We start from the raw sequence: 26,004 nt of genomic DNA on the forward strand, positions 1-26,004 counted from the left end.
TTGTTTACAAGTTTATGAATCTGTGTTAAAAATGTTTAACGAATATATACCACGTTTGTGTGTCCCAGGTTGTCAAAGGGGTCGTCTGGAGCCCATGGACACCATCTTTGTAAAGAGTGTGAGGGAGAAAAGCCCTGCCCACCAAGCTGGCCTGTGTACAGGGGACAGACTGGTAAAGGTGAATGGGGAAAGTGTATTAGGGAAGACCTACTCTCAGGTGATCGCGTTGATCCAGAACAGGTGAGACACGCACACACGCAGGCACCTACACACGTGATATGACACATTATATAATACTTGTTACATAACTTTACACAATGACCCATTATTTTACTATCCTCTATCCCTCTTCCAGCGAGAATGTTCTGGAGCTCTGCATCATGCCAAAAGATGAGGATGTGTTGCAGTTGGTAAGTGTGAGTATGAGATTTCTGTTTCTTTCTCTCCTCTCCTCCTTCCCACACATCAAATTATTTATAATCATAGCCCAATAACAATACACCTCACAATCACAAAGCAATTTGGTTTGGTGAAGAATATTGAGTTAGTAGTAATGTATAGACAATTACAAACATTTCATATAATTCCAGTGCTGAACTATCCCTACTGGATATACAATAATTACACAATAACACGTTTTCATTGTAACACAAATTGAATTGTAATGTAAAAAAAAAAAATGCATTCCACCCGCCTTTGCTTTCACAAACACCTGACAAGCTAGTTTGGAGTGGATTTTTAGTTCCGAAATACATTTAAAATGTATTGGAAACAGGTTGTTAAATCATGTCACATGCCATGGAACGCGTTAGACTACCAAACGGAATTTGTTCATTTTGTGTGAAATACTACTTTGCACCTGCTTTCTACTCTTCTCTATCCCTTCCCTCCCTCTCTATCTCCTTTCTATCTCTTCAGTTTTTCATCTCTCATGCTCCCACTCTCCTCTTCCCTCCCCTACAGGCGTACTCTCAGGATGCCTACCTGAGAGGAAATGAGCCATACACGGGAGGGGCGCAGCATATCCCCGACCCTCCCCCACTCTGCTACCCCCGTGCCAAGCCCACTTCCACGGCCCCTCTGCCACCCAACCACCAAAGCCCCCTGGACAACTGGCACTGCCGCCCCAGCCCTGTTAACCAGGCATCCCCCTTGGACAACCGCTCTGCCGTGGTTAACGTAACTCAGACCTCCGGCAGGCCCAGGAGTCCGGGAGAAAACGAGGAGGATGGCGGAGGCCATTTTGGCTCCTCGGCAGGACAAGAGGGAGATTGGCGGCCATCTTTGGGGCAGAACCGCGGGCGCTCGTCGTCGGCCGTCAGCGCACTGGATTTCCACTTTGCCAACCACAACGCCGCCATCGCCTCTGCAACCCTTCCCCACATGCCCACCCGGAAGGGAAGTTTACCGGCTACGCGTGCCCACAGCGACGCCATGTGCCACCAGGCGCTGTCGGACTGGTACTATAGCCAGGCAGAGGCGGCCGAGCGCATGTCCCCTCGACACCGGAGCATATCCCAGGATCGGTTAGCCGAGCTGGGGTTGGGCTTAGCGCTGGGGCCTGGTGGCGCTGGAGGTCCTGGGTCTAACTCTATGTCCTCCATGGCTCACAGAGACCACGGCGTTTCCCAAGAAACTCTGCTGCTCCACCACCAGGCAGCAGCCGCCTCCCACGATTCCTATTGGCTGGGAGGCTGGGGGGGAGTGTCCGGGCCAGGGAGCCGTTCGTGCTCCGAAAGCCTGCTGGCGGCGTACGCATCGTACGAACGCAACTACGGGCGCTCGCAGGAGACGCTAGCCCAGGCGGCTGCGCTGGTGTCGCCGCACTGCGAGAGAGCCCCCGCCTGGCCGTCGCAGGATGCCAAGGAGCAGGACAAAGACTTGGGAAACCACCACACGGTTACAGCCACAACCGCAGCCACACTGGGTAAGCTCCACACGCATAGAGATATTTAGATGGATAGATAGGCAGGAAGACAGACCTTAATCTGATCTCCCCATCTCCCTAAAGTGTACACTTACTCACTCCCCTTGTGGATTTAACATATGACATACACCACTCTAACATGCCTTAAAATCCATGAGGGGGTTTAAGCAAGTGCACGCTTTTAGCAGGAGGGCAAGGAATTGGTATTTAGCCAGTACTTCTCCTGCTGTACCCTGCCTATATTATGTCTACCTTTTCCCCACAGCCACAGCCCCCTCCGTTGGTCGGCAGACCCAGCAGCAGCAGGTGGCTGAGCCCCAGACCCAGAGCAGGAGGTTGGAGGAAGAGGAGCTGGTGGGTTACAAAAGCTACAGCCCCTCCTTCTGCCGCAAGGCCAGCCACCTCCTCCAACAAGCCCACTCCTTCAGAGAACCCACCTACATCGGACCCCACCTCAACTGGGCACCCAGTGCCAAAACTAGCCCCTCGGACTGCGAGGGAGGCTGGATAGGAGGGGGGATGGTAGTTCCTCGTCCTTCCTCCACCCCGGCCGTCATCCCTTCTTCGTCGGAGGATGAGAGAGTGTGGCTGGGGGAGGAGAGGGGGGAGTCGAGGGAGACGTTGTCTCCTCTCCCTCTGGGCCAGGAGGTGGTGCTGAGGCAGAAGCCCCCTATGGGGCGTCGGACCCCCGTGCACGCCCTCCGTCACCCCCTCTACGCCGTCCCAGTGGATTCAGCCGAGCCCCCCGTCGGGCTGCTACCCTCCCCAAACACCCCCACTGCAGGGACACCCTCGCCCGTCTGTGGGGGTACCAGAATGGGGGACAGTCTAAGGAGGCCCAACGGTAGCCTGCAACCCCACCACAGCACACCCGACTCCCTGGCCTCTATTCCCTTTATAGGTTAGTAGTTAGTACCCCACCCTACTCTCCAACTTCCGCCTTCCTCCCTTCCCTTTCTTTATGAATAGTTGGGGGGAGGGAATTATACATTTATACCAGGGTTCAATTCCAATTCCAATTTTCTTCAATGCTTTTCAATGAGACTTCAATGAGAACGCCAACTGTGATGTACACCGAGTATACCAAACATTAGGAACACCTTCCTAATTAGGAACACCTTCCTAATATTGAGTTGCACCCCCCCTTTTGCCCTCAGAACAGACTCAATTCGTCAGGGCATGGACGAATGCTTCCCACAGTTGTGTCATGTTGGCTGGATGAAACTGTTGAGCGTGAAAAACCCGGCAGCGGTGCAGTTCTTGACACAAACCGGTGTGCCTGGCACCTACTACCATACCCTGTTCAAAGGCAATTAAATTTTTTGCCTTGCCCAATCACCCTCTGAATGGCACACATACACAATCCATGTCTCAATTGTCTCAAGGCTTAAAAATGATTCTTTAACCATCTACACTGATTGAAGTGGATTTAACAGGTGACTTGAATAAGGGATCATAGCTTTCACCTGAATTCACCTGGTCAGTCTATATCATGGAAAGAGCAAGTGTTCTTAATGTTTTGTATGCTCAGTGTATACACATATACTGTACTAAATTATATGTTATATGTGTATAACTGAGTAAATGTCTTTGTAACTTGAAACTGTTAGTGCAGTGTATGTGTGTAAGTCTTCTGTGTCCAGATAAATATAGATTTTTACACACATATTACCTTCAGTGTGCTTATGTATTAACACCTATGTATGTCTCTGGGGAGTGTGTCTGTAACATGACTGTCTATCCAGTGGTGTAATTCACTAGTACATTTTGACTCTCCCATAGAAATATGCTATATTACATAGGAAGTAATACTTATTTCTATTATGACTGTCTTCCTCGATGACCTCTAACCTCTAACCCCTGACCCCTCACAGATGACCCCATCAGCCCTAGCGCTGACCTACGTGCCCGCCATGTACCCGCCTGCTCCGTGGTGTCCTCCAGTGCCCCGTGCCCTCTTGTGTCCTCTTTGCCCTGTGCCCTCACCTCTAGTACCACTACTGTCTCCCCTGTCACCCTCTCCTCCTCTACCTCCCCCCTCGTCAAGCTCCGCTCCCAGGACAGCAGTGAGTGTCCCCCATTCGCTTCACCTCTCCTCACCATACCATCACTTCCTTTAGAACGATTTCCCACGTTTTGGCATGTAGACCTGTTTTCACTTCTACACCGACTGTTGTCGATATCCCCAGTCAGTCGATACAGGGAAAGTGCAAAAACAGGTTCACATGTCAAAACAAGGAAAATTGTACTTAGACCTCAAACCCCCTTCAACTGCCCCCCATCCACCTCTATCTCCAGGCTCAATGTGTTCTGTGTTTGCTTCTCTCTGACATGTCTAGAATGCCTTCCATTTTGAGCTATCTCACGTCACTGTGTTCTTTTTGCATGTCTTTAATTCCCTCCCTACTGATTCATCTCTCTCTCATCATTTCCCTTTCTTTTCTTTCTTTCTGAGAAGGCAGTATCAAAAGCCGCCGTTCCTCCTACCTGCTGGCCATTACCACGGAGCGCTCCAAGTCATGTGACGAGGGCCTCAACACCTTCCGGGAGGAAGGCCGTGTCTTCTCGTAAGTTTGGCCCCTTGTTGTCTGAAGACTATATGCAGAGGTCAAAAAGGTCAGGAGATATGAATATATCTTGTTTTTCTGTGCGGTCAGTCATGCAACATTCTCAAATATCTTTCCACAGGAGACTACCAAAAAGGGTCAAGAGCTTTTTCACTGATGGGGTGAGTATTAGCTGTTTCATCTTTTATTTGATCATTATATTTTATTTTGTCTGCGTCAGCTTTGGACCAACCGCATTAGAACTGTACTTGATTTTGTGATCTGATTGGCTCTGAGCTGTGGTTGTGTGGTGTGATTGGCTGTGTATTCCAGTCTCTAGAGAGTCTGCGTGCTGCAGAGGATGCGCGGTCGAAACGTCACTCCACCTCCGAACTGGGGACTATCACCTTCAGTGACGTACGCAAGGACGGCTGGCTTCACTACAAACAGATCCTCACGGAGAAGGGAAAAGTAATACACACACACTTTTGTTTTGCTATCCTTGTGGGGACCAAACAATTGATTCCCATTCAATGAATTCAATTAAAAGTCCCATGATGGTAGTGACTGCCCATTACTGCTTATAAATTAAGCATAATTTATTCACATTACTTTACCGTAATAAAATATTTCAGTTGTGAATATTACATTTGTTTTATTTGATTACTTTATTATTTAATTCCAAGTCATCATCTCATCTCTATAGAGCTGCTGCCTATGCGGTCTGACAAAATCACTATTTTAGTAGTTCTTCAAAGTAAATAAGGCATACTTTTATGACTGCTGAAAACCAACTATCAATCACTTAGATCTTGTATTTTCAGGTAGAGATACTGCACCTAGCGAAGCAGCTGCTCTCTATCCCTCTCGATCACGCATTCTTCTGTCTCTTCTCTCTCTCCGTGTCTACCCCACACTAACCTAATGTAGCAGGCGTAAAAGAAACACACAGACCGGACAAATAGGCGTGCAATGGTTTATGGTCTTAATTACCACGTTTTCTGCACTAAACTATGTAGAATATTGAGCTCACAGAAAAAAACCTGAAAGAAATATAATTAAACTGACCTCTCATACTCTCTCTCTCTCTCCACCAACCACAGAAGGTGGGCGGCGGCATGCGTCCGTGGAAGCGCGTCTTCTCCGTGCTGCGCTCCCACTGCCTTTTGCTCTACAAAGACAAGCGGGAGGCGGTCCTCCACGGGGCGGGGGCGGGACCTGGCCATGGGGAGGACGAGCACCCTCCAATCAGCATCCGCGGCTGCCTGATTGACATTGCCTATAGCGAAACCAAGCGTAAGCACACTCTGAGGCTGACCACTCAGGACTTCTGTGAGTACCTGTTGCAGGCGGAGGACAGAGATGACATGCTGGGCTGGATCCGGGTCATCAGAGAGAACAGCAAGACAGACAACGAGGTAGGTGGAAACAAAGATGATATTAAACTGAGGAAGAGTGGATCATTTAACTGACTTGTCTAGTTAAATAAAGGTTAAAACAAATGTTTTAAAGAGTGCATCATAGAGATACAGTATAATACTTATACTTTGTTCTGTTAAATACTGTGGAGGGCCCACTCTCCAGTCTTTCCCCAAGTTTAGGGCCCCCAAAGCAACATTCAGGTCATCTGATTCAAATTGACAATTGAAACCAATAGAAACAAAATTCTCCTACATGAGGGGGGGAACAGAACTAGGCAGGATAGCTTTAAAAAAAAAAGTTAACATAACATGTAATCAACGTAATATACAAAACTGTCTTTTGCTTGTGTTTCAGGAGCTGGGTTTTTCCAGACAAGCGCTCATCAGCAAGAAGCTCAATGACTACAGGAAACAAACGTAAGCCATGCACCCCTAACCACACTCACTTAATTCTAAGCGTTTATACACTAAATCCATGTAAACTACTTTTCCCAAATATCAATACACTCTTACAACCTTTATTTTTCCCTTTTGGTTCTTGGCACAAACGCTAGAGTAAATCTTGCCGTCATTACATTTGTCGTTATGTTCATGGGCCTTTTGTTGTCTTCTAAATGCCCATACTATCAGGTAAGACCCAAGTGCAGAAGTAACCATGCTTATTGTAACAACAGTGGCAGGCAAACGACAGGTCAAGGCAGGCAGGGGTCGATAATCCAGAGTAGGAGCAAAGGTACAGGACAGCAGGCAGGCTCAGGGTCAGGGACAGGCAGAGCGGCCAGGCACATGGTCAGGACATGCAAGGGTCAAAAATCAGGAGGATGAGAAAAAGAGAGGCTGGGAATAGACAGGAGCTGACAGGACAAACGCTGGTAAACTTGACAAACAAGACAAACTGGCACAGACAGACAGAAAACACAGGTATAAATACCCAGAGGATAAGTGGGGAAGATGGGCGACACCTGTAGGGGGTGGAGACAAGCACAAGGACCGGGGAAACAGATAAAGGCGTGACACATGCAATATTCCAGCCCTCTCTTTGTCTCCATCCAGTACAACAGGCAATAAGCCAGACACCTCTCCCAGGGCCCATCGCATGATGCCCCCCTTCCTCCTGGCCAAGACAGACAACGCTTTCATGAACCGCTCCTCCAGCAAGGGTGAGTGACACACATACCACAGTCCCATGGCACAAGCATGGCATAAAGGTTCATTAGGCACCAAACGGAAGAAAACAGACTGAAACATGGAGGGACTACCTGGACTTGTCCAATAATAAACACTGTTTTTCATTTTCCGCTACAAAATGTTAGCTTAGTGCATGATTTTAGGACAGTACCAAGCCATTGCATTTTTTCAGGAGTTTGCTGTACTCAAGGGCTGCTTTGTAAATTGTCTGCGTTCTCTTTCTGTTTATCTGTCTGTTTTAGATGAGAGCAAGGGTCCATGGGGTATCATCATGAAGAAAGCAAAGAAGACAGGCCCCAAGGTGTTTGGAGTGCGACTTGAGGACTGTCAACCTGCTGTTAACAACAAGGTTTGTCGGTTGTCGATCTACTCTGTTCCTCGATCACCATTTACATATTCCCTATCTCTCTTCCCTCTTCTCAATGTGTTCTCAGTGTCTCACATTATCGGGGAATGGGGTGTGTTACCCCATGACATGCAAACACCTCAAGACCAACTGAAAAGCGCAATAATGCATAATCCATTCAGCCGTTATCCATTGCTACTTTTATCATATTATCTGGTAATGTGTTGCTATCACTTTCTCGCTCTCTTGCTCTGCCTCTCATTTGTCTATGAAATAAAAATGTATTAATTACTAACATCCTTCTCTCTGACACTCCTGTCTCCATCTCTCCACTCGATCTAATCCTCCCTCCCTCCCTTTCTTTCTTTCTTTCTTTCTTTCTTTCTTTCTTTCTTTCTTTCTTTCTCTCGCTCTCTCTCTTTCCCCCTCCATCTACTCTCTCGTTCTCCCCCCTCCCCCAGTTTGTCCCTCTGATTGTGGAGCTGTGCTGTGGGCTGGTGGAGAGCATGGGTCTGGAGTACACTGGCGTCTACAGGGTGCCGGGCAACAATGCCATGGTGTCCAACCTGCAGGAGCAGCTCAACAAGGGCCTGGAGATCAACATTACTGAGGAGGTGTGTGTGTGTTTGTGTGTTTATGTATGTGTGTGTGTGTGTGTGTGTGTGTGTGTGTGTGTGTGTGTGTGTGTGTGTGTGTGCGTGTGCGTGCGTGCGTGCGTGCGTGCGTGCGTGCGTGCGTGCGTGCGTGCGTGCGTGTGCATTACAACATACTAGAAAGAGAGACAGAGAGTAAGAAGGAGGTGGATGATAGGTGTGTTTGTGTGATACCGAGAAAGGCTGACAGAGTAAGAGAGAAAAATAAATTCAGTCAAAATTAGATATAATATGTGACATGAGGACATTAAATAGCTAAGGAAAGTAAGGAAACTTTGAATATTCATATTTTTCCAGACTTACAGTAAATTTGGCTTTTGACCCTATTTTCTAAAATAAACTTTGGTAGTTTTATCATCAAGGTCTAACCTTATTTAGACATGGCAGAGTCAATCATGAATAAAACAAATTAAGAAGTACTTTTATATTAATATAAAATATATATTTCCATTTAGAGGGAGCCAAAGGGGGGTTTGCACAGCAATGTTTTCAGAGTTTTGTACTTTTCAGTGTAAAATAATTTCTTCACATTTCTTCTTCGGAGAAGAAGGTTTCCAGGATACTCTGTTGGCTTCAAGCTCCAGTGTTTGGGACAGATTTCTGTCCGGCTTTAGCCTGGTGTGGCTCCTGGACTCGAATGGACAGTGGTGGGCAGTATGTGTTTGGTTACTCTGTCGCCAGCTGCGTATGTTGTGTCCGTGAAAGGGGGGATATAAAAATGACTTACAAGGATAACAAAGCTTGCTTCAGTCACATTTGTAATGAAAGATAAGCTTGCTGTGTGCTCCCCCTATAGGAATTACTAGACATCAACAATCAAACTGTGCAGACATGAAAAGAGCACAGAGATTGTATAATCACACTCAGATGAATGATGAGCATACTGCTTGCTAGTACACTTTATGGTGCTGTATGAATATACTGTATTTCTTTAAGGCACATTTAATTCTATCACTGAGGCTTGCTCATGTCTGCGTCTGCAGTGGCAGCACGTGATCGCTGGCCCAAGGCCTGGCCCATGTCCACTGAGCGGGCATTATATCAGACACCTGGGTCACCCAGTGAGGGCTGGGAATCAGCTGAGCCAGTTGGTTGCTGAAGTAGTAAGCAGCAAAATTGGTCTGGGCTAGGGCTGTGGCGGTCATAAAATTTTGTCAGCCGGTGACTGTCAAGCAAATAACTCACGGTAATTGACCATTAATTAACATAAACATTTAGCATCTCCTGGCTTCCATAGCCTACATGCCGACCTTTGGAACATCTACATTTTAAAAAGTCTAGTAAATCCATTTAATATAGCCTGCACCATCACAATAAATCCATTATTTATTTTAGACAGTTCTAAAGAAACATGATATGAAGAAAATGTTGTCTATTTGAGAAGAACAGAATAGCATACTTTGAGGTGTCCTTATGTTAGGCCCAGATCTGGCTATGCCATATGGCTGTGGGCTACACTAGTAAATTTAGCAGACAATAATTGCTTTGTTTTTTGCGCAGGCCGTACACACTTCATCAGTCTCTCATTCACAATTTGACAATCCATGCCGTTTGCGACCAGTGGCCGTTGTGCCCTTGGGCTGAATATTATAATTATAATTCCTTTCTCCCGGCTGCATGCTCCGAATCATCTCTCACCCACAAGGCATCTCAGCTACAAAGTAGGCTACAAGTGAAGACAGACACATTGGGGACACAACTCCGTGCGTCTTTCTTATCGAATTCCGAGGCGCATATTGAAGATGTTAGATATACTGTCCACAATTTATTTCCGTCAGCCAACAAGATGAGTAGGCCTAACGAACAGCAAAAGCACTAACCTATGTCAATCTACTATCCCCCATAGTACAACATTTGAGCTATTCTATTGGTCAACTTGTCCTACTGTGCGAGAAAGAAATATTCCAAACACAGTCTGGGACAGTTGTGGGATGTAATACATCCCAAATGAATACTACGACTCGCATCAAAAACATTTTAAAAGCAATGAGGCTAATGCAAAAGATCAGAAAGTTTAGCTTAAAATATTGATAAGCTATTAGGCTATTCTTCACATATAAGCGCAGCAATGCACACTCTGCAATAGGGTATAAGCACGAATGTTCAACATTTTTCAAAAATGCAATCAATTCGTGGGAAAACACCAATCTCAAAAGTGACCGCAAATGTGATTATGCATGTATTGCTTAATTATAAAAAGGTGCATTTTTATGGTGAAAATTATCTTCCCCAAGCTTGAAACTCATGCGCCGCCGATTTATGCCAGTTAGGCTCTACACCGGTTGTAAAGTTGATTAATGTGCTTAATTTTAAGAAGTTATTTGGTCACTTTAGTAGTGATACAAACCTTATCAAATGGGCAAGGCTACATGAGGCGTGTGACTATGATTTGAAAAAGTCACAAAAAAAGGCATGCACTGTTTCTTGCCTTACTGCACACAAGCTGGGCATCATTCACAAGTGATAGGCTAATATTGTCACCCATCAGACTATTCTTGATTTAATCTTGTCTTTACATACATATACTAAATCATTTATGATGTCAGTGTGATTATAGGGACAATAGAGTGCTGAGTACCAGGCAGTTAGCAAGTTTGGTAGGCTACTAATGACCATCAGCAGCATCAGAGCTTGGAGAAGCCTAGTTACCGTGACTAAACGGTCAAATGGAATTTGACTGCGATCGTGACTCGTGACCGCCAGTGTGGCGATAATACAGTCACCGCAACAGCCCTAGTCTAGGCCTGTCGAATGTATATTAAAACATACATTTCTCAAGCAAATTTTAATTACTAATGTCCAAGTCGGATATCAAATCAAATGTATTTATATAGCCCTTCTTAGATCAGCTGATATCTCAAAGTGCTGTACAGAAACCCAGCCTAAAACCCCAAACAGCAAGCAATGCAGGTGTAGAAGCACGGTGGCTAGGAGAAACTCCCTAGAAAGGCCAAAACCTAGGAAGAAACCTAGAGAGGAACCAGGCTATGAGGGGTGGCCAGTCCTCTTCTGGCTGTGCCGGGTGGAGATTATAACAGAACATGGCCAAGATGTTCAAATGTTCATAAATGACCAGCATGGTCAAATAATAATAATCACAGTAGTTGTCGAAGGTGCAACAGGTCAGCACCCCAGGAATAAATGTCAGTTGGCTTTCCATAGCCGATCATTGAGAGTATCTCTACCGCTCCTGCTGTCTCTAGAGAATTGAAAACAGCAGGTCTGGGACAGGTAGCACGTCCAGTGAACAGGTCAGGGTTCCATAGCCGCAGGCAGAACAGTTGAAACTGGAGCAGCAGCACGACCAGGTGGACTTGGGGACAGCAAGGAGTCATCATGCCAGGTAGTCCTGAGGCATGGTCCTAGGGCTCAGGTCCTCCGAGAGAGAGAAATAAAGAAAGAGAGAATTAGAGAGAGCATACTTAAATTCACACAGGACACCGGATAAGACAGGAGAAATACTCCAGATATAACAGACTGACCCTAGCCCCCCGACACATAAACTACTGCAGCATAAATACTGGAGGCTGAGACAGGAGGGGTCAGGAGACACTGTGGCCCCATCCGATGATACCCCCGGACAGGGCAAAACAGGCTGGATATACCCCCACACCACTAGAGGGATATCTTCAACCACCAACTTACCATCCTGAGACAAGGCCGAGTATAGCACACAAAGATCTCCGCCACGGCACAACCCATGGGGGGGGGCGCCAACCCAGACAGGAAGACCACGTCAGTGACTCAACCCACTCAAGTGACGCACCCCTCCTAGGGACGGCATGGCAGAGCACCAATAAGCCAGTGACTCAGCCCCTGTAATAGGGTTAGAGGCAGAGAATCCCAGTGGAGAGAGGGGAACCGGCCAGGCAGAGACAGCAAGGGCGGTTCGTTGCTCCAGTGCCTTTCCGTTCACCTTCACACTCCTGGGCCAGACTACACTCAATCATAGGACCTACTGAAGAGATGAGTCTTCAATAAAGACTTAAAGGTTGAGACCGAGTCTGCGTCTCTCACATGGGTAGACAGACCATTCCATAAAAATGGAGCTCTATAGGAGAAAGCCCTGCCTCCAGCTGTTTGCTTAGAAATTCTAGGGACAATTAGGAGGCCTGCGTCTTGTGACCGTAGCGTACGTGTAGGTATGTACGGCAGGACCAAATCGGAAAGATATGTAGGAGCAAGCCCATGTAATGCTTTGTAGGTTAGCAGTAAAACCTTGAAATCAGCCCTTGCCTTAATAGGAAGTCAGTGTAGGGAGGCTAGCACTGGAGTAATATGATGAAAAATGTTGGTTCTAGTCAGGATTCTAGCAGCCGTATTTAGCATTAACTGAAGTTTATTTAGTGCTTTATCCGAGTAGCCGGAAAGTAGAGCATTGCTGTAGTCTAACCTAGAAGTAACAAAAGCATGGATTCATTTTTATGCATCATTTTTGGACAGAAAATGTCTGATTTTTGCAATGTAACGTAGATGGAAAAAAAGTTGTCCTTGAAACAGTCTTGATATGTTCGTCAAATGAGAGATCAGGGTCCAGAGTAACGCCGAGGTCCTTCAGTTTTATTTGAGACAACTGTACAACCATCAAGATTAATTGTCAGATTCAACAGAAGATCTCTTTGTTTCTTGGGACCTAGAACAATCATCTCTGTTTTGTCTGAGTTTAAAAGTAGAACGTTTGCAGCCATCCACTTCCTTATGTCTGATACACAGGCTTCCAGCGAGGGCAATTTTGGGGCTTCACCATGTTTCATTGAAATGTACAGCTGTGTGTCATCCGCATAGCAGTGAAAGTTAACATTATGTTTTCGAATGACATCCCCAAGAGGTAAAATATATAGTGAAAACAATAGTGGTCCTAAAACGGAACCTTGAGGAACACCGAAATTTACAGTTGATTTGTCAGAGGACAAACCATCCACAGAGACAAACTGATATCTTTCCGACAGATAAGATCTAAACCAGGCCAGAACTTGTCCGTGTAGACTAATTTGGGTTTCCAATCTCTCCAAAAGAATGTGGTGATCGATGGTATCAAAAGCAGCACTAAGGTCTAGGAGCACGAGGACAGATGCAGAGCCTCGGTTATTTACCACCTTCACAAGTGCAGTCTCAGTGCTATGATGGGGTCTAAAACCAGACTGAAGCATTTCGTATACATTGTTTGTCTTCAGGAAGGCAGTGGGTTGCCTTCCAAAAGCAACAGCTTTTTCAAAAATGTTTGAGACGAATGGGCGATTCGATATAGGCTGATAGTTTTTTATATTTTCTGGGTCAAGGTTTGGCTTTTTCTAGAGAGGCTTTATTACTGCCACTTTTAGTGAGTTTGGTACACATCCGGTGGATAGAGAGACATTTATTATGTTCAACATAGGAGGGCCAAGCACAGGAAGCAGCTCTTTCAGTAGTTTAGTTGGAATAGGGTCCAGTATGCAGCTTGAAGGTTTAGAGGCCATGATTATTTTCATCATTGTGTCAAGAGATATAGTATTAAAACACTTGAGTGTCTCCTTTGATCCTAGGTCCTGGCAGAGTTGTGCAGACTCAGGACTACTGAGCTTTGGAGGAATACGCAGATTTAAAGAGGAGTCCGTAATTTGCTTTCTAATGATCATGATCTTTTCCTCAAAGAAGTTCATGAATTTATTACTGCTGAAGTGAAAGCCATCCTCTCTTGGGGAATGCTACTTTTTAGTTAGCTTTGCGACAGTATCAAAAATACATTTAGGATTGTTCTTATTTTCCTCAATTAAGTTGGAATAATAGGATGATCAAGCAGCAGTGAGGGCTCTTCGATACTGCACGGTACTGTCTTTCCAAGCTAGTCGGAAGACTTCCAGTTTGGTGTGGCGCCATTTCTGTTCCAATCTGGAAGCTTGCTTCAGAGCTCGGGTATTTTCTATATACCAGGGAGCTAGTTTCTTATGACAAATGTTTTTAGTTTTTAGGGGTGCGACTGCATCTAGGGTATTGTGCAAGGTTAAATTGAGTTCCTCAGTTAGGTGGTTAACTGATATTTTTCCTCTGACGTCCTTGGGTAGGCAGAGGGAGTCTGAAAGGGCATCAAGGAATCTTTGGGTTGTGTGAGAATTTATAGCACGACTTTTGATGATCCTTGGTTGGGGTCTGAGCAGATTATTTGTTGCGATTGCAAACGTAATAAAATGGTGGTCCGATAGTCCAGGATTATGAGGAAAAACATTAAGATCCACAACATTTATTCCATGGGACAAAACTAGGTCCAGAGTATGACTGTGGCAGTGAGTAGGTCAAAACCCACTGAGTCGATGATGGCTCCGAAAACCTTTGGAGTGGGTCTGTGGACTTTTCCATGTGAATATTAAAGTTACCAAAAATTTGAACATTATCTGCTATGACTACAAGGTCCGATAGGAATTCAGGGAACTCAGTGAGGAACGCGGTATATGGCCCATGAGGCCTGTAAACAGTAGCTATAAAAAGTGATTGAGTCGGCTGCATAGATTTCATGACTAGAAGCTCAAAAGACGAAAACGTAGTTTTTGTTTTTGTAAATTGAAATTTGCTATCGTAAATGTTAGCAACACCTCCGCCTTTGCGGGATGCGCGGGGCATATGGTCACTAGTGTAACCAGGAGGTGAGGCCTCATTTAACACAGTAAATTCATCAGGCTTAAGCCATGTTTCAGTCAGGCCAATCACATCAAGATTATGATCAGTGATTAGATCATTGACTATAACTGCCTTGGAAGTGAGGGATCTAACATTAAGTAGCCCTATTTTGAGATGTGAGGTATCACAATCTCTTTCTATAATGGCAGGAATGGAGGAGGTCTTTATTCTAGTGAGATTGCTAAGGCGAACACCGCCATGGATATATGATTTACCTGTGGAATGGGAGGCTGGCGGGGGTTGAATTTGGGGTTGGGCAGGGCCATGGCACTGACCATCCTCTGCTTGTACCTGTTGGCCAGGTATTGTTGGCGCTGTGCCTTGCTCTGAGGCGAGGCCAGAGCGGCTTGGTGCACACGATACGGCCATTCATCTCTGTCACAGCCTAGGTGGCCTCCTCGGAGGAAGAGAGGGACACAAAGCCTTTGCTGCGGCCGCCCTCTGTCATTACCTTGTTCTGAATGCAGAAAACTCCTTCCTTAAAATGTGATCATCAAAGGCATCATCCAGGTTCTTTACAAAGAGGTTGATACCTCTGTATCTGGCCTTTTGGGTCAGGCTTCATTTGCCCAAACTTGGGTTTCAGCACAGTCTGGCGCTATGTTTTCTTCTGGGCGCGGCCCACATAGATCCTCCTCCCATTCAGCTCCTTTCTGTTAATCTCATTCACAGCTCTCTGTGTATCCTCATGCCTCTCGAACCCCCTCGACTTCCCGCTATCATCATAAACTTGACACTCACGGTTGGTCCATGTTTTTCAAAAAGCTCAATTAGCTTCTCATCGTTCATGTCTCTGCCAAGGTTGTTGACAAACACGTTGTTGAACTCTCTGGTCTTGTCTCCAAGTTCATCTGGCCTCTTGCTCTTTTTGATCATCCAAGCAACATGCCATTGAGTTTCTCAATGGCTCTAACAGCAGTCTCCTGGGTCTCGTACTGGATATAACCATAGCCCCTTGGATTTCCCATTCTCGTCACAAACTACCTTGCTAGAGTTGATGTCTCCAAATGCTGAGGTCTCATACAAATTCTTATTTCCATGGACTTTTTGTCCAGGTTGTTGATGAAGAGGTTTCCCACCCCGCTCTTCCTCAAGCTAGGGTCAGGGTCAGACCTCATGCGCAGATATCTTCCTTCAAGCATATCATTGCTGAACATGAGCAGGGCACGCTCAGCACCGATTAAAGTTAACGTAGGCATAGCCAAGGGAACGATGGGTAACCCGATCCCTTCATACATGGACAGAAATGATTGGTCCAGCCTCACTAAACATCTCAATTATGTCTGCCTCAGTGATGTTTTGGTGGAGGTCACCAACATACAAGGACTTCATTTTGAAGATTTTGGATCTAATTTACATGTGTTGAGGCTAGTTCAAGAGCACAGAATGACAGGTGAATGAACAGGTGTCATGTGTTGGAACCCCCGGAACTCCTTCGTTTGTGATGTCATAAGTGATGATGCATCAAATGCAATTCTGATGTGCCATCTTTATTTTATTGCTTCATAGTCGTGTAGTTTACAGGATTTACATTGCAAACAGAAACATTTCAATTTGATTTAAATAAATAAACAAATAAATACATTTACCTTCATCTTTATTTTGTAACAGTTTGGGAAGTCCGAGAGAGAGAAAGATAGAAATGTATGATTTGTTGTAACATGATGAGGCATCACCCAAGTTCAGTAGCTACATGACTCTGGTTCCCAGAGTAGCCCTCTACATGATCGTCACCAGACTCTTCACCAACCATCTCCCTGACCACATTCCTCTGATCAAGCCGTGTTCTGTCCCTCTCCATCTTTGGAGGATGCATGCACTCAAAGACTTGACCTCTATCGGTTGACCTAACTATAGCTAGGCTACTCGTGATGGTGTATTGCTTTTTTTTTTTTTGCTTTTGAAACGCTTTGAGATTATGAAAAGCGCTATAGAAAGGTAATAAATTATTATGATTAATTATTATTATTACATCTATCCATTGATGCTTGGCGTGTATGTGAAACAAACTTTTTTGGGCGGTGTTAGATTGATTGACAGGTAAAGAAAAAAAGAAAGACAGAAAAGAAAGGTAAACTATAAGACTTGTTCTTCTCGCGTCCACAGAGATGGCAGGACCTGAATGTGATCAGCAGTCTCCTCAAGTCCTTCTTTAGGAAACTACCAGAACCCCTGTTCACTGATGGTGAGTCCAAACTTAATACGCGTGTGTGCATGCGTGAGTGTGTGACTGCTCTGATGACTGTGTGTTTGTTCTCGCTGTGTGTGTTTGTGTGTGAGTGTGTGCTAGTGTGTGTTTTACCCCTACTCACTACACCTTCTGTCTGCAGACAAGTATAATGACTTTATTGATGCCAACCGGCTAGAGGACTCAGGGAACAGGCTGAAGAGCATGAAGAAGCTGGTATGTGGCTGAAAAGTATATACTAAAGGAAATACTTTAATTTGGCCTTACAGTATTTGACCCCTCTCTCGTTCTGTCTCCATTATATGTGTCTCTCCATCCCTCAATTCCTCTGTATCTCTTTCTCCCTGCATCCATCCCTCTATACCCCTCTCATTTTGTATATTCTTCACCCCCTCTTCTCTCTCTAAGATCCATGATCTTCCAGACCACTATCACCACACTCTAAAGTTCCTGGTCTGTCATCTGAAGACAGTAGCGGATCACGCCGACAAGAACAAGGTAAGAACTGCTCTCTGGTCTGCTCTTTCAATATGGGAATTTCTTCATATCTACATTAGTTGACTGTACAATTATAACACTGTATATCTCCCTTTCCCCTCTTGTCATCTGTATATTTTTTGTTTTCTCGCTCACTCTTTTTATATCCTTACTATTGCACCTGTCTGCATCTCTTCCCTCTTCCTCAACATGTTACTTTCTCTCTCTTCGTCCTTCAATCATTCTGTCCCTGCCCTCCTATTTCCCTCTCTCTAGATGGAGCCCAGGAACCTGGCTCTAGTGTTTGGTCCCACTCTGGTGCGTACCTCGGAGGACAACATGACCGACATGGTCACCCACATGCCCGACCGCTACAAGATCATCGAGACGCTCATCCTGCATGTAAGAACTGCAGTCGTTCACCATCTGATTACTCAGTGGTCAGCTAATGAACATCAGACCCAGGCATCATTCCAATCAGTCTCCTATCAGTGATTTTGTACATTTACATTTTTAGTAATTTAGCAGACACTCTTATCCAGAGCGACTTACCGGAGCAATTGAGGTTAAGTGCCTTGCTCAAGGGCACATCGACTGATTTTTCACCTAGTCGGCTCGGGGGTTCAAACCATCGACCTTTTGATTACTGGCCCAACGCTCTTGACCACTAAGCTACCTGCCACCCAGGCTTATACATTAGGAAGGAACTGGATAGATTTCTGTTAGAAATTACCACGGAAAAGTAACTTGGCTAATTTGGGGAACAGTTCTATCACCTACAAACTTAATCTAAATGTAACCCTTGCCCACAATGGTGGGCTAGTTGGCACTGCCTTTACAGGGCACAGGAGGAGAATCTCCATTCATTCCCATCTGAACCTAGGGTGTGGTTGACCATGGCAGACAGACCTCCCACTCTGTCCCTGGCTACCCAGGGAATACAGTAGTACCATAGCTATAGAGTTCCGTTAGGAGGACCAACCATTATAAATAGCCTGTATCCCACATTATGCCGACGAAGGGAACATCGGTAGATTTTTCACTTAGTCAGCTTGGGGTTTTGAACCAGCGACTTTTCGGATACTGGCCCAACGCTCTTAACCACTAGGCTACCCGGCACCCTATTGTTACAGTGTTACATTGTAATGACACTCCTTTTTCTTTCTCTATTTTTCAGCACGACTGGTTCTTCCGTGATGGAGAGGTGGATAAGGATGAAAAGGTATTTGAATGGGCAAGAAATTCCATAACGCCAACCTAAAGAAAAAGTATTTATTAATAATGTGGTCTTCTTTATCGGTCTTACTGTATCCGTCCGTCTGTTTACGGTTTATAATAATAATAATATATTTATTTTATATAGCGCTTTTCATTGTACAGGTAATCTCAAAGACGCTTAATAACAAAAGTACATGTAGGTCTTGGCCTGGACAATGGTCTTCAACAGCGGCTGGCGTGTCCAGGTCTCATCCAACTATGTGCAGCCCACCAACTCCGGTGGGCTGCACATAGGACAAAGCCTACAACAGTATCCACTTCACTATCCACTCTCAGCACTTTCCTCCTCCACGCTTTTCTCAGCTCCTCGGATGCCCTGAAACAGGCTTGAGTGGGGGGAATCAGTGGTCACATCCACCAGGGGAGAGGACAAGTTAGTATGACAGGTCCGGATCATCAAGCCTGCCCTTGCCATCCACAGCTTCTCTGCAGACTCCGTGGGTAGATACTCCTCAAACAACATGTAACACCCACTCGGGTAAAGCCGGCATCATCATTTTGCAAGGGCGCCAGAGGCTCATTACACTTCAGTTATTGGGATAATCCAACCTTGGAATGAGAGATCAACTCAAAACTACAAAAAGCCTCTGTGATGTCCAAGCTAGCTAGCCTATGGGTTATCTTGACCAAACTAGCTGACTTGCCGGTCTTATGACACCGTTGAATCGATATTTAAGTGATAATGCCCTAGAAGCCGGTGTTTGGAGGATATATTGGCACGGGTGTTGTTAGGCCAGAGACGAAGTCACTCTCCATCACTCTCCTTCTAGGAGAGTGATGGAGTGCTGCATCAGATGGCCTGGTCTCCACAATCACCCGACCTCAACCCAATTGAGATGGTTTGGGATGAGTTGGACAGCAGAGTGAAGGTAAAGCAGCCAACAAGTGCTCAGCATATGTGGGAACTCCTTCAAGACGGTTGGAAAAGCATTCCAGGTGAAGCTGGTTGAGAGAATGCCAAGAGTGTGCAAAGCTGTCATCAAGGCAAAGGGTGGCTACTTTGAAGAATCTGAAATATAAAATATATTTTGATTTGTTTAACACTTTTTTGGTTACTACATGACTCCATATGTGTTATTACATAGTTTTGATGTCTTATTCTACAATGTAGAAAATAGTGAAAATAAAGAAAACCCCTTGAATGAGTAGGTGTGTCCAAACTTTGAATTGGTACTGTATGAAAAACCCCACAAATGCTGTCAAAAACACATCTGTTAAATCAGTCTTTATGGCGGTCGTTATGTCTGTGGTCATGTCTTTCTCCCTGTCTTTTTCACTTGAATGTCTGTTGTGTTGCTGTGCGTCTGCAGGCCCCTGTGGATATTAAGAGGGATATGCAACCGGTCCCCAACATCGATCACCTGCTCTCCAACATCGGGAGAACAGGGCTGCCTGGAAGTGAGGCTTCAGGTGAGGGGACATGAAATCATATAAATAGAATTTGAACAAACAGAAGTTGAACTAATGTCCAGAAGTAATCAAGGCACTCTCATTTAGTGAAATGTTTTTGTCACCCTGATAAAGGCCTTTGTAGCCGCAACGTGTCAGTGAGTTTTTTATTATTTTTTAATTGTTATTCTTGCTATGCATAAGACGTAAAAAAAAAAAAAGGCTTTGGAATTTTTCCACTACATGAGATTACCTAGATTACTTCTGGACATTTTTTGCACAAAGGCTTCTCAGCATTGCTCACTATCCCGCATCAACTACTGTTTGTTCTATAGTATTTCATCCCATGATTAAAGAGCACCTCATAGAATACAACTATAACCAAAGAAGAGCTCCTCTCCTGTGTGTCTATAGAAATATAATTATTTAATTCTATAAGTCTGTTTTTCTGCATTTTTATGTTCTAAATGCTTTACATGGTATGTAGGAGGACTGCAGAACTCACCTCAGCTCATCCACCACTAATGTGGAGCACCTAACTCTGGGTTGTGGACTTAATTTGAGCATGATCTTTTATACAGTTCCCTTACTGTAACATTCCCTATAACAATTAACTCGTTTCACACCATGCATTTCAATGAAGATGTCGTCTCTGAAATTCAGTGGACTTTGCACTTTTCTCTTGGCATTTGCAGTCTGTGGCTGTGCTTTACTATCCTACTATGTTTGGCTTGGTTTCAGCCTGTGTAGGCCTACTGTATACTTACTGTGTTTCCCACTTTCTCTCTCTTTCTGGACCTTTCTGCCCCCATATCCTCCTAGCTGAGCCTGTGGATCAACCTCTTCGGTAGGAGCAGGACTCTACCTCCAACGTAGTGTGTGTGTGTGCGTACCTTGTATGTGAGAGAGAGAGTATGTGTCTGTGACATTCTGTTCGTGTAACCTTGGTTTGGAAGCCTATCCACATATATCTATATCTCCATTTCTCTCTCTGGGAGTGATGTCATGAATATTGTGCTGGGATATCTAATGTGCTGTGACTGCCGTAGACCCCCATGCTACTTCACTTACGTGACCCTAACCTTCATCTTATTCAGATTCCACCACCAGCGATTCACCTAAGGATAAGGTAAGCAATGCATTACTCTGAACATAATTTGATATACAGTGCATTCAGAAAGTATTCTGACCCCTTGACTTTTTCCACATTTTGTTAAGTTATAGCCTTATTCTAAAATTGATTCAATATTTTTTTTCACTTAATCTACACACAATACCCCATAATGACAAAGCGAAAACAAGTTTTTAGAAATCTTAGCAAATGTATAAAAGAAATACAAACAGATACCTTATAAGTATTCAAACCCTTTGCTATGAAACTTAAAATTTAATCAAATGTATTTATAAAACCCTTTTTACATCAGCCGATGTCACAAAATGCTATACAGAAATTGAGCTCAGGTGCATCCTGTTTCCATTGATCATCCTTGAGATGTTTCTACAACTTGATTGGAGTCCACCTGTGGTACATTCAATTGATTGGACATGATTTGGAAAGGCACACACCTGTCTATATAAGGTCCCACAGTTGACAGTGCATGTCAGAGCAAAACCCAAGCCATGAGGTCGAAGGAATTGTCTGTAGAGCTCCGAGACAGGATTGTGTTGAGGCACAGATCTGGGGAAGAATACCAAAACATTTCTGCAGCATTGAAGGTCCCCAAGAACACAGTGGTCTCCGTCATTCTTAAATGGAAGAAGTTTGGAACCACCAAGACTCTTCCTAGAGCTGGCCGCCCAGCCAAACTGAGCAATCGGGGGACAAGGGCCTTGGTCAGGGAGGTGGCCAAGAACCTGATGGTCATTCTGACAGAGCTCCAGAGTTCCTCTGTGGAGATGGGAAAACCTTCCAGAAGGACAACCATCTCTGCAGCACTCCACGAATCAGGCCTTTATGGTAGAGTGGCCAGATGGAAGCCACTCCTCAGTAAAAGGCACAAGAGCCCGCTTGGAGTTTGCCAAAAGGCACCCAAAGTACTCTCAGACCATGAGAAACAAGATTCTCGGGTCTGATGAAACCAAGATTGAACTCTTTGGCCTGAATGCAAAGCGTCACGTCTGGAGGAAACCTGGCACCATCCCTACAGGGAAGCATGGTGGTGGCAGCATCATGCTGTGGGGATGTTTTTCAGCGGCAGAGACTGGGAGACTAGTCAGGATCAAGGGAAAGATGAAAGGAGCAAAGTACAGAGAGATCCTTGATGAAAACCTGCTCCAGAGCACTTAGGACCTCAGACTGGGGCGAAGGTTCACCTTCCAACAGGACAACGATACTAAGCACACAGCCAAGACAATGCAGGAGTGGCTTCAGGACAAGTCTCTGAATATCCTTGAGTGGCCCAGCCAGAGCCCAGACTTGAACCCGATCAAACATCTCTAGAGACCTGAAAATAGCCATGCAGCGACGCACCCCATCCAACTTGACAGAGCTTGAGAAGATCTGCAGAGAAGAATGGGAGAAACTCCCCAAATTCAGGTGTGCCAAGCTTGTAGCATCATACCCAAGAAGATTTGAGGCTGTACTCGTTGCCAAAGGTGCTTCAATAAAGTACTGAGTAAAGGGTCTGAATACTTATGTAAATGTGACATTTCAGTTTTTTGCAAAAAAATCTAAAAAACAGTTTTTGATTTGTCATTTTGGGGTATTGTGTGTAGATTGATGAGGGGGGGGGGGGACAATTTAATCAATTTTAGAATAAGGCGGTAACATAACAAAATGTGGAAAAAGTCAAGGGGTCTGAATACTTTCAGAATGCACTGTAATTGTCATCCAGACCTGGGTTGAATGCGTTTTAGCCCGGGTTTGCACGTTTGGGACTATTTCACTGGTTCCATTGTACAGAGCATAAGCCATAGTAAACACTGAACCTCTGACTGATCCTGGATCTGTGTTTTAGTGCACATGGGGTTCCAAGAAGGACCTGAGTGCCAGGGACTTCCTCCCGTTGTCAATCATCTCCGCCGTCACCCGGAAACGCAAGATACGCCCCATCTCCCGCCCCCTGAGCAGCAGCACTGACGAAGACTCCGAACATGAGCCAATCAAAGCCAGCAACTACGGGGTAGGGGGAGGAGCCAAGGAAGATGAGGAGGAAGGGGTTGGAAAAGGATGCACCCCTAATGGAACTGAGAAAGTGGAGGAAAAGGGAGAAGAGAAGTGTAGGAAGAGGATAGAGGCAAAACAACAGTCTGACAGAGGAAGAGAGAAGGAGGGAGAAGGGAAGAAAGAAGGGAGTGTGAAAGATAAAGAAGGGGTGGCATCCCCCAAACCTCATCCTAACAGCTTCCCCTACACACACTACCAACCCACCACCACCAGCCCTAGCCCCCCAGTAGAGCCCTCAGTCTCCCCACATTCAAAGCTCCTCGGCCTGGCCCGAGGACGCACCGCTGTTCCCTCCTGGCTCTCCCCTTCCAGACAGCCCGGCCCTAGCCAACCTTATGACACCCAGAAAACACAACAGCCGCAGTTGGAACAGCAGCCACTGCCAGTGCAGTATAGGAAGACAAGGGGAGGAAAGGCAAGGCCCCAGTCAATGAATTTGGATATGGTGATGGGTAAGGGGGAGGGGGGAGTTGGGAGACGGGGAGATAGGGTGAAGGTGGTAAGAGCCACAACAGAAGTGCAACGTCACCGCAGCAGTTCAGTTGGTGTTCCTCAGGGGTGTGTTGTCGCATCCCTCAAAGTTCAAAGGAGTTCACGCCTAGCCTCTGCTCTAGCCCCATCTCCAGTCTCTTCTCTCTCTCCCCCTCTCCCTTCCTCCTCCTTTTCCCCTTCATGGACAGATCAGGGCTCCCTTGGTTCTACTGTTGTCATGCGGAGGTCGGCCCTGGAGCCTCGAGACAAGCGGAAAGCCTGGCGCCGCCACACGGTTGTGGTCTAACCTCGCTAAGGAAATCTCATGGGTTCAGTTAGTGATTCATTGTAGATGCCCACTCGAAAGTACAGCCTTTTACACACATATTACACAAACACACTCTCCATTGCGAGTATCGACAGGTTCAAAGCGTAATGCCATACATAAGTAGTCTCAAGGGTCATAGTCTAATTGCGGGTTATAGGCATTGAAGCTTTTAAAGGCAATTTCCAGGGCCTCCCGAGTGGCGCAGTGGTCTAAGGCCCTGCATCACAGTGCTAGCTGTGCCACTAGAGATCCTGGTTTGAGTCCAGGCTCTGTTGTAGCCGGCCCCAACCGGGAGCGCAATGGGGCGGCGCACAATTGGCCCTGCGTCGTCCAGGTTAGGGGAGGATGTGGCCATCGTGCTCTAGCAATTCCTATGGCGGGACGGGCGCCGTGTACGCTGACACGGTCGCCAGGTGTACGGTGTTTCCTCCGACACATTGGTGCGGCTGGCTTCCAGGTTAAGTGGGCATTGTGTCAAGAATCAGTGCGGCTTGGCTGGGTTGTTTCGGAGGACGCATGGCTCTCGACCTTCACCTCGCCCGACTCCATATGGGAGTTGCAGCGATGGGACAAGACTGTAACTACCAATTGGATACCACGAAAATTGGGGAGAAAAAAAGGGTAAAAAATAATAATTAACTGACATATGCAGCGTTTACTATGAATGGGATCTCCGGGAACGCAGGAACAATGCCTTAAAAGCCGCAATGCCTATACCCTGCAATCGTTTTGAATCCCAGCATAAGCCTACGCTGTCGACTTTAAACCCCAACAGCACCCACTTTTTCATACTATTATGCTGTCCCAGCTGTACAAGTTTGGTTCTCTTTCCAGTTTTATGGTTCGGGATGGCACGATAGTGGAAAATTTTATTTAAGGACCAGCATAGGCAATGTGTTAGCATCTAGTTAACTTGTTAGCATCTTCTCCATAGACTAGTACTGCCCACCCTGCCCTTTACTAAGCTCTTCCAAAGCCCCACTGTGGATCAACAGGGAACTACATGGATCCCTCAGGACAAAATACATGCATTGGACTAAGTTTTACTCCTCTGGAACTCTAAACCCATGTGGGCCACTGTGCCAAAGCTTCCTTGGACAATTGAATATGATAACGCATGTTCCAAATATGGGGGATCTTACATATGCAAAGCCTACGTGTTTTAACACAAGCCTATTGTATCTGCCTGTGCATGTGGAGGACCCAGACCTCTCTTCAGTCCTCCATTGCAGGAAAAAGGTGTCTATGGCAGCTATTTTAAGTCATGCCAAACTCATTTTGACAATTGGGGCCATTCAATCATATCAATACTCGGAAGCCAAGAAAGGCAGGATAAAAAGAGTTGAGAAGCACTTACACACACAGATTCTCACACATGCCAAGAGTTGCTCCGGTTGTTATCAGTATTACAGAGACAGCATTTTCATTTTGAGCAGTTGATGAAGTGGTGGTTTGGAGATACCTCGGTCCTCCTCTGAAAAATTTCTCCCATGATCTAAAGAACCCTGGAGTCTTAACTGTTTTAAGGTTTTCATTTTGCGTTTTAGATATTTTTCCTGTTTCTTCTTTCATGTACTGATCATTATGAACCATAGTTATAAACTGGGTCTGAAAACCAACGTGGAGATGAAGATTAACCAAACTGCACTGCCAACCAATGTCCTCCTAGCTACCCACTCCATGGTCTCTTCCATAGCTATACGACTCAATCTCTCCCTGTCTGTCTGTGTGTGCCCATGTGCATGTACTGTATGTCCGTGGGTGATTGTGCGTGGACCAATTTTGTAACAGTTGTACAAAGCTTGTTAAGTTAACCTGTGTATATATTATACATAATATATTAAATTATTTGTTTTGAAATTTGCAGGTGACTTTATTCATTCTTTGGTCAAAGACTGGCATCTTCCATTAGATATAAAGAACCCCCTCCGCCCCAATGTCATGTCATTCTTAGCCGTTGGCAACACCTGCAGTT

The 26,004-nt window shown here is 45.5% G+C and overlaps 1 protein-coding gene and 1 pseudogene across 7 annotated transcripts in view; one reads left to right on the forward strand and one right to left on the reverse strand.

Annotated features, from left to right (window-relative positions):
* Nucleotides 1–25,893, forward strand: part of arhgap23b (Rho GTPase activating protein 23b) — a 74,916-nt gene extending 49,023 nt beyond the window's left edge. For 3 of the 7 annotated variants that reach the window (XM_071392447.1, XM_071392446.1, XM_071392443.1), the window contains exons 4-24: nt 69–240; nt 356–416; nt 964–1,927; nt 2,193–2,828; nt 3,802–3,993; nt 4,386–4,494; nt 4,616–4,655; nt 4,807–4,944; nt 5,577–5,891; nt 6,250–6,311; nt 6,948–7,054; nt 7,325–7,431; nt 7,890–8,042; nt 16,839–16,917; nt 17,063–17,136; nt 17,329–17,418; nt 17,674–17,799; nt 18,575–18,619; nt 19,986–20,085; nt 21,162–21,193; nt 23,022–25,893. In XM_071392447.1, the coding sequence (XP_071248548.1) occupies nt 69–240; nt 356–416; nt 964–1,927; nt 2,193–2,828; nt 3,802–3,993; nt 4,386–4,494; nt 4,616–4,655; nt 4,807–4,944; nt 5,577–5,891; nt 6,250–6,311; nt 6,948–7,054; nt 7,325–7,431; nt 7,890–8,042; nt 16,839–16,917; nt 17,063–17,136; nt 17,329–17,418; nt 17,674–17,799; nt 18,575–18,619; nt 19,986–20,085; nt 21,162–21,193; nt 23,022–24,008 (4,589 nt within the window). In that variant the 3' untranslated portion in view covers nt 24,009–25,893. Of the gene's footprint in view, nt 1–68; nt 241–355; nt 417–963; nt 1,928–2,192; nt 2,829–3,801; nt 3,994–4,385; nt 4,495–4,615; nt 4,656–4,806; nt 4,945–5,576; nt 5,892–6,249; nt 6,312–6,947; nt 7,055–7,324; nt 7,432–7,889; nt 8,043–16,838; nt 16,918–17,062; nt 17,137–17,328; nt 17,419–17,673; nt 17,800–18,574; nt 18,620–19,985; nt 20,086–20,886; nt 20,912–21,161; nt 21,194–23,021 lie in introns of all 7 variants that reach the window. The other 4 variants (XM_071392448.1, XM_071392444.1, XM_071392449.1 and 1 more) reach the window with 4 other exon arrangements.
* Nucleotides 14,891–16,091, reverse strand: LOC139570519 (polyadenylate-binding protein 1 pseudogene; annotated as a pseudogene).
* Nucleotides 25,894–26,004: the final 111 nt, after the last annotated feature.

Source organism: Salvelinus alpinus, chromosome 3 (genome assembly GCF_045679555.1).
Source record: "Salvelinus alpinus chromosome 3, SLU_Salpinus.1, whole genome shotgun sequence".
Taxonomy (NCBI): domain Eukaryota; kingdom Metazoa; phylum Chordata; class Actinopteri; order Salmoniformes; family Salmonidae; genus Salvelinus; species Salvelinus alpinus.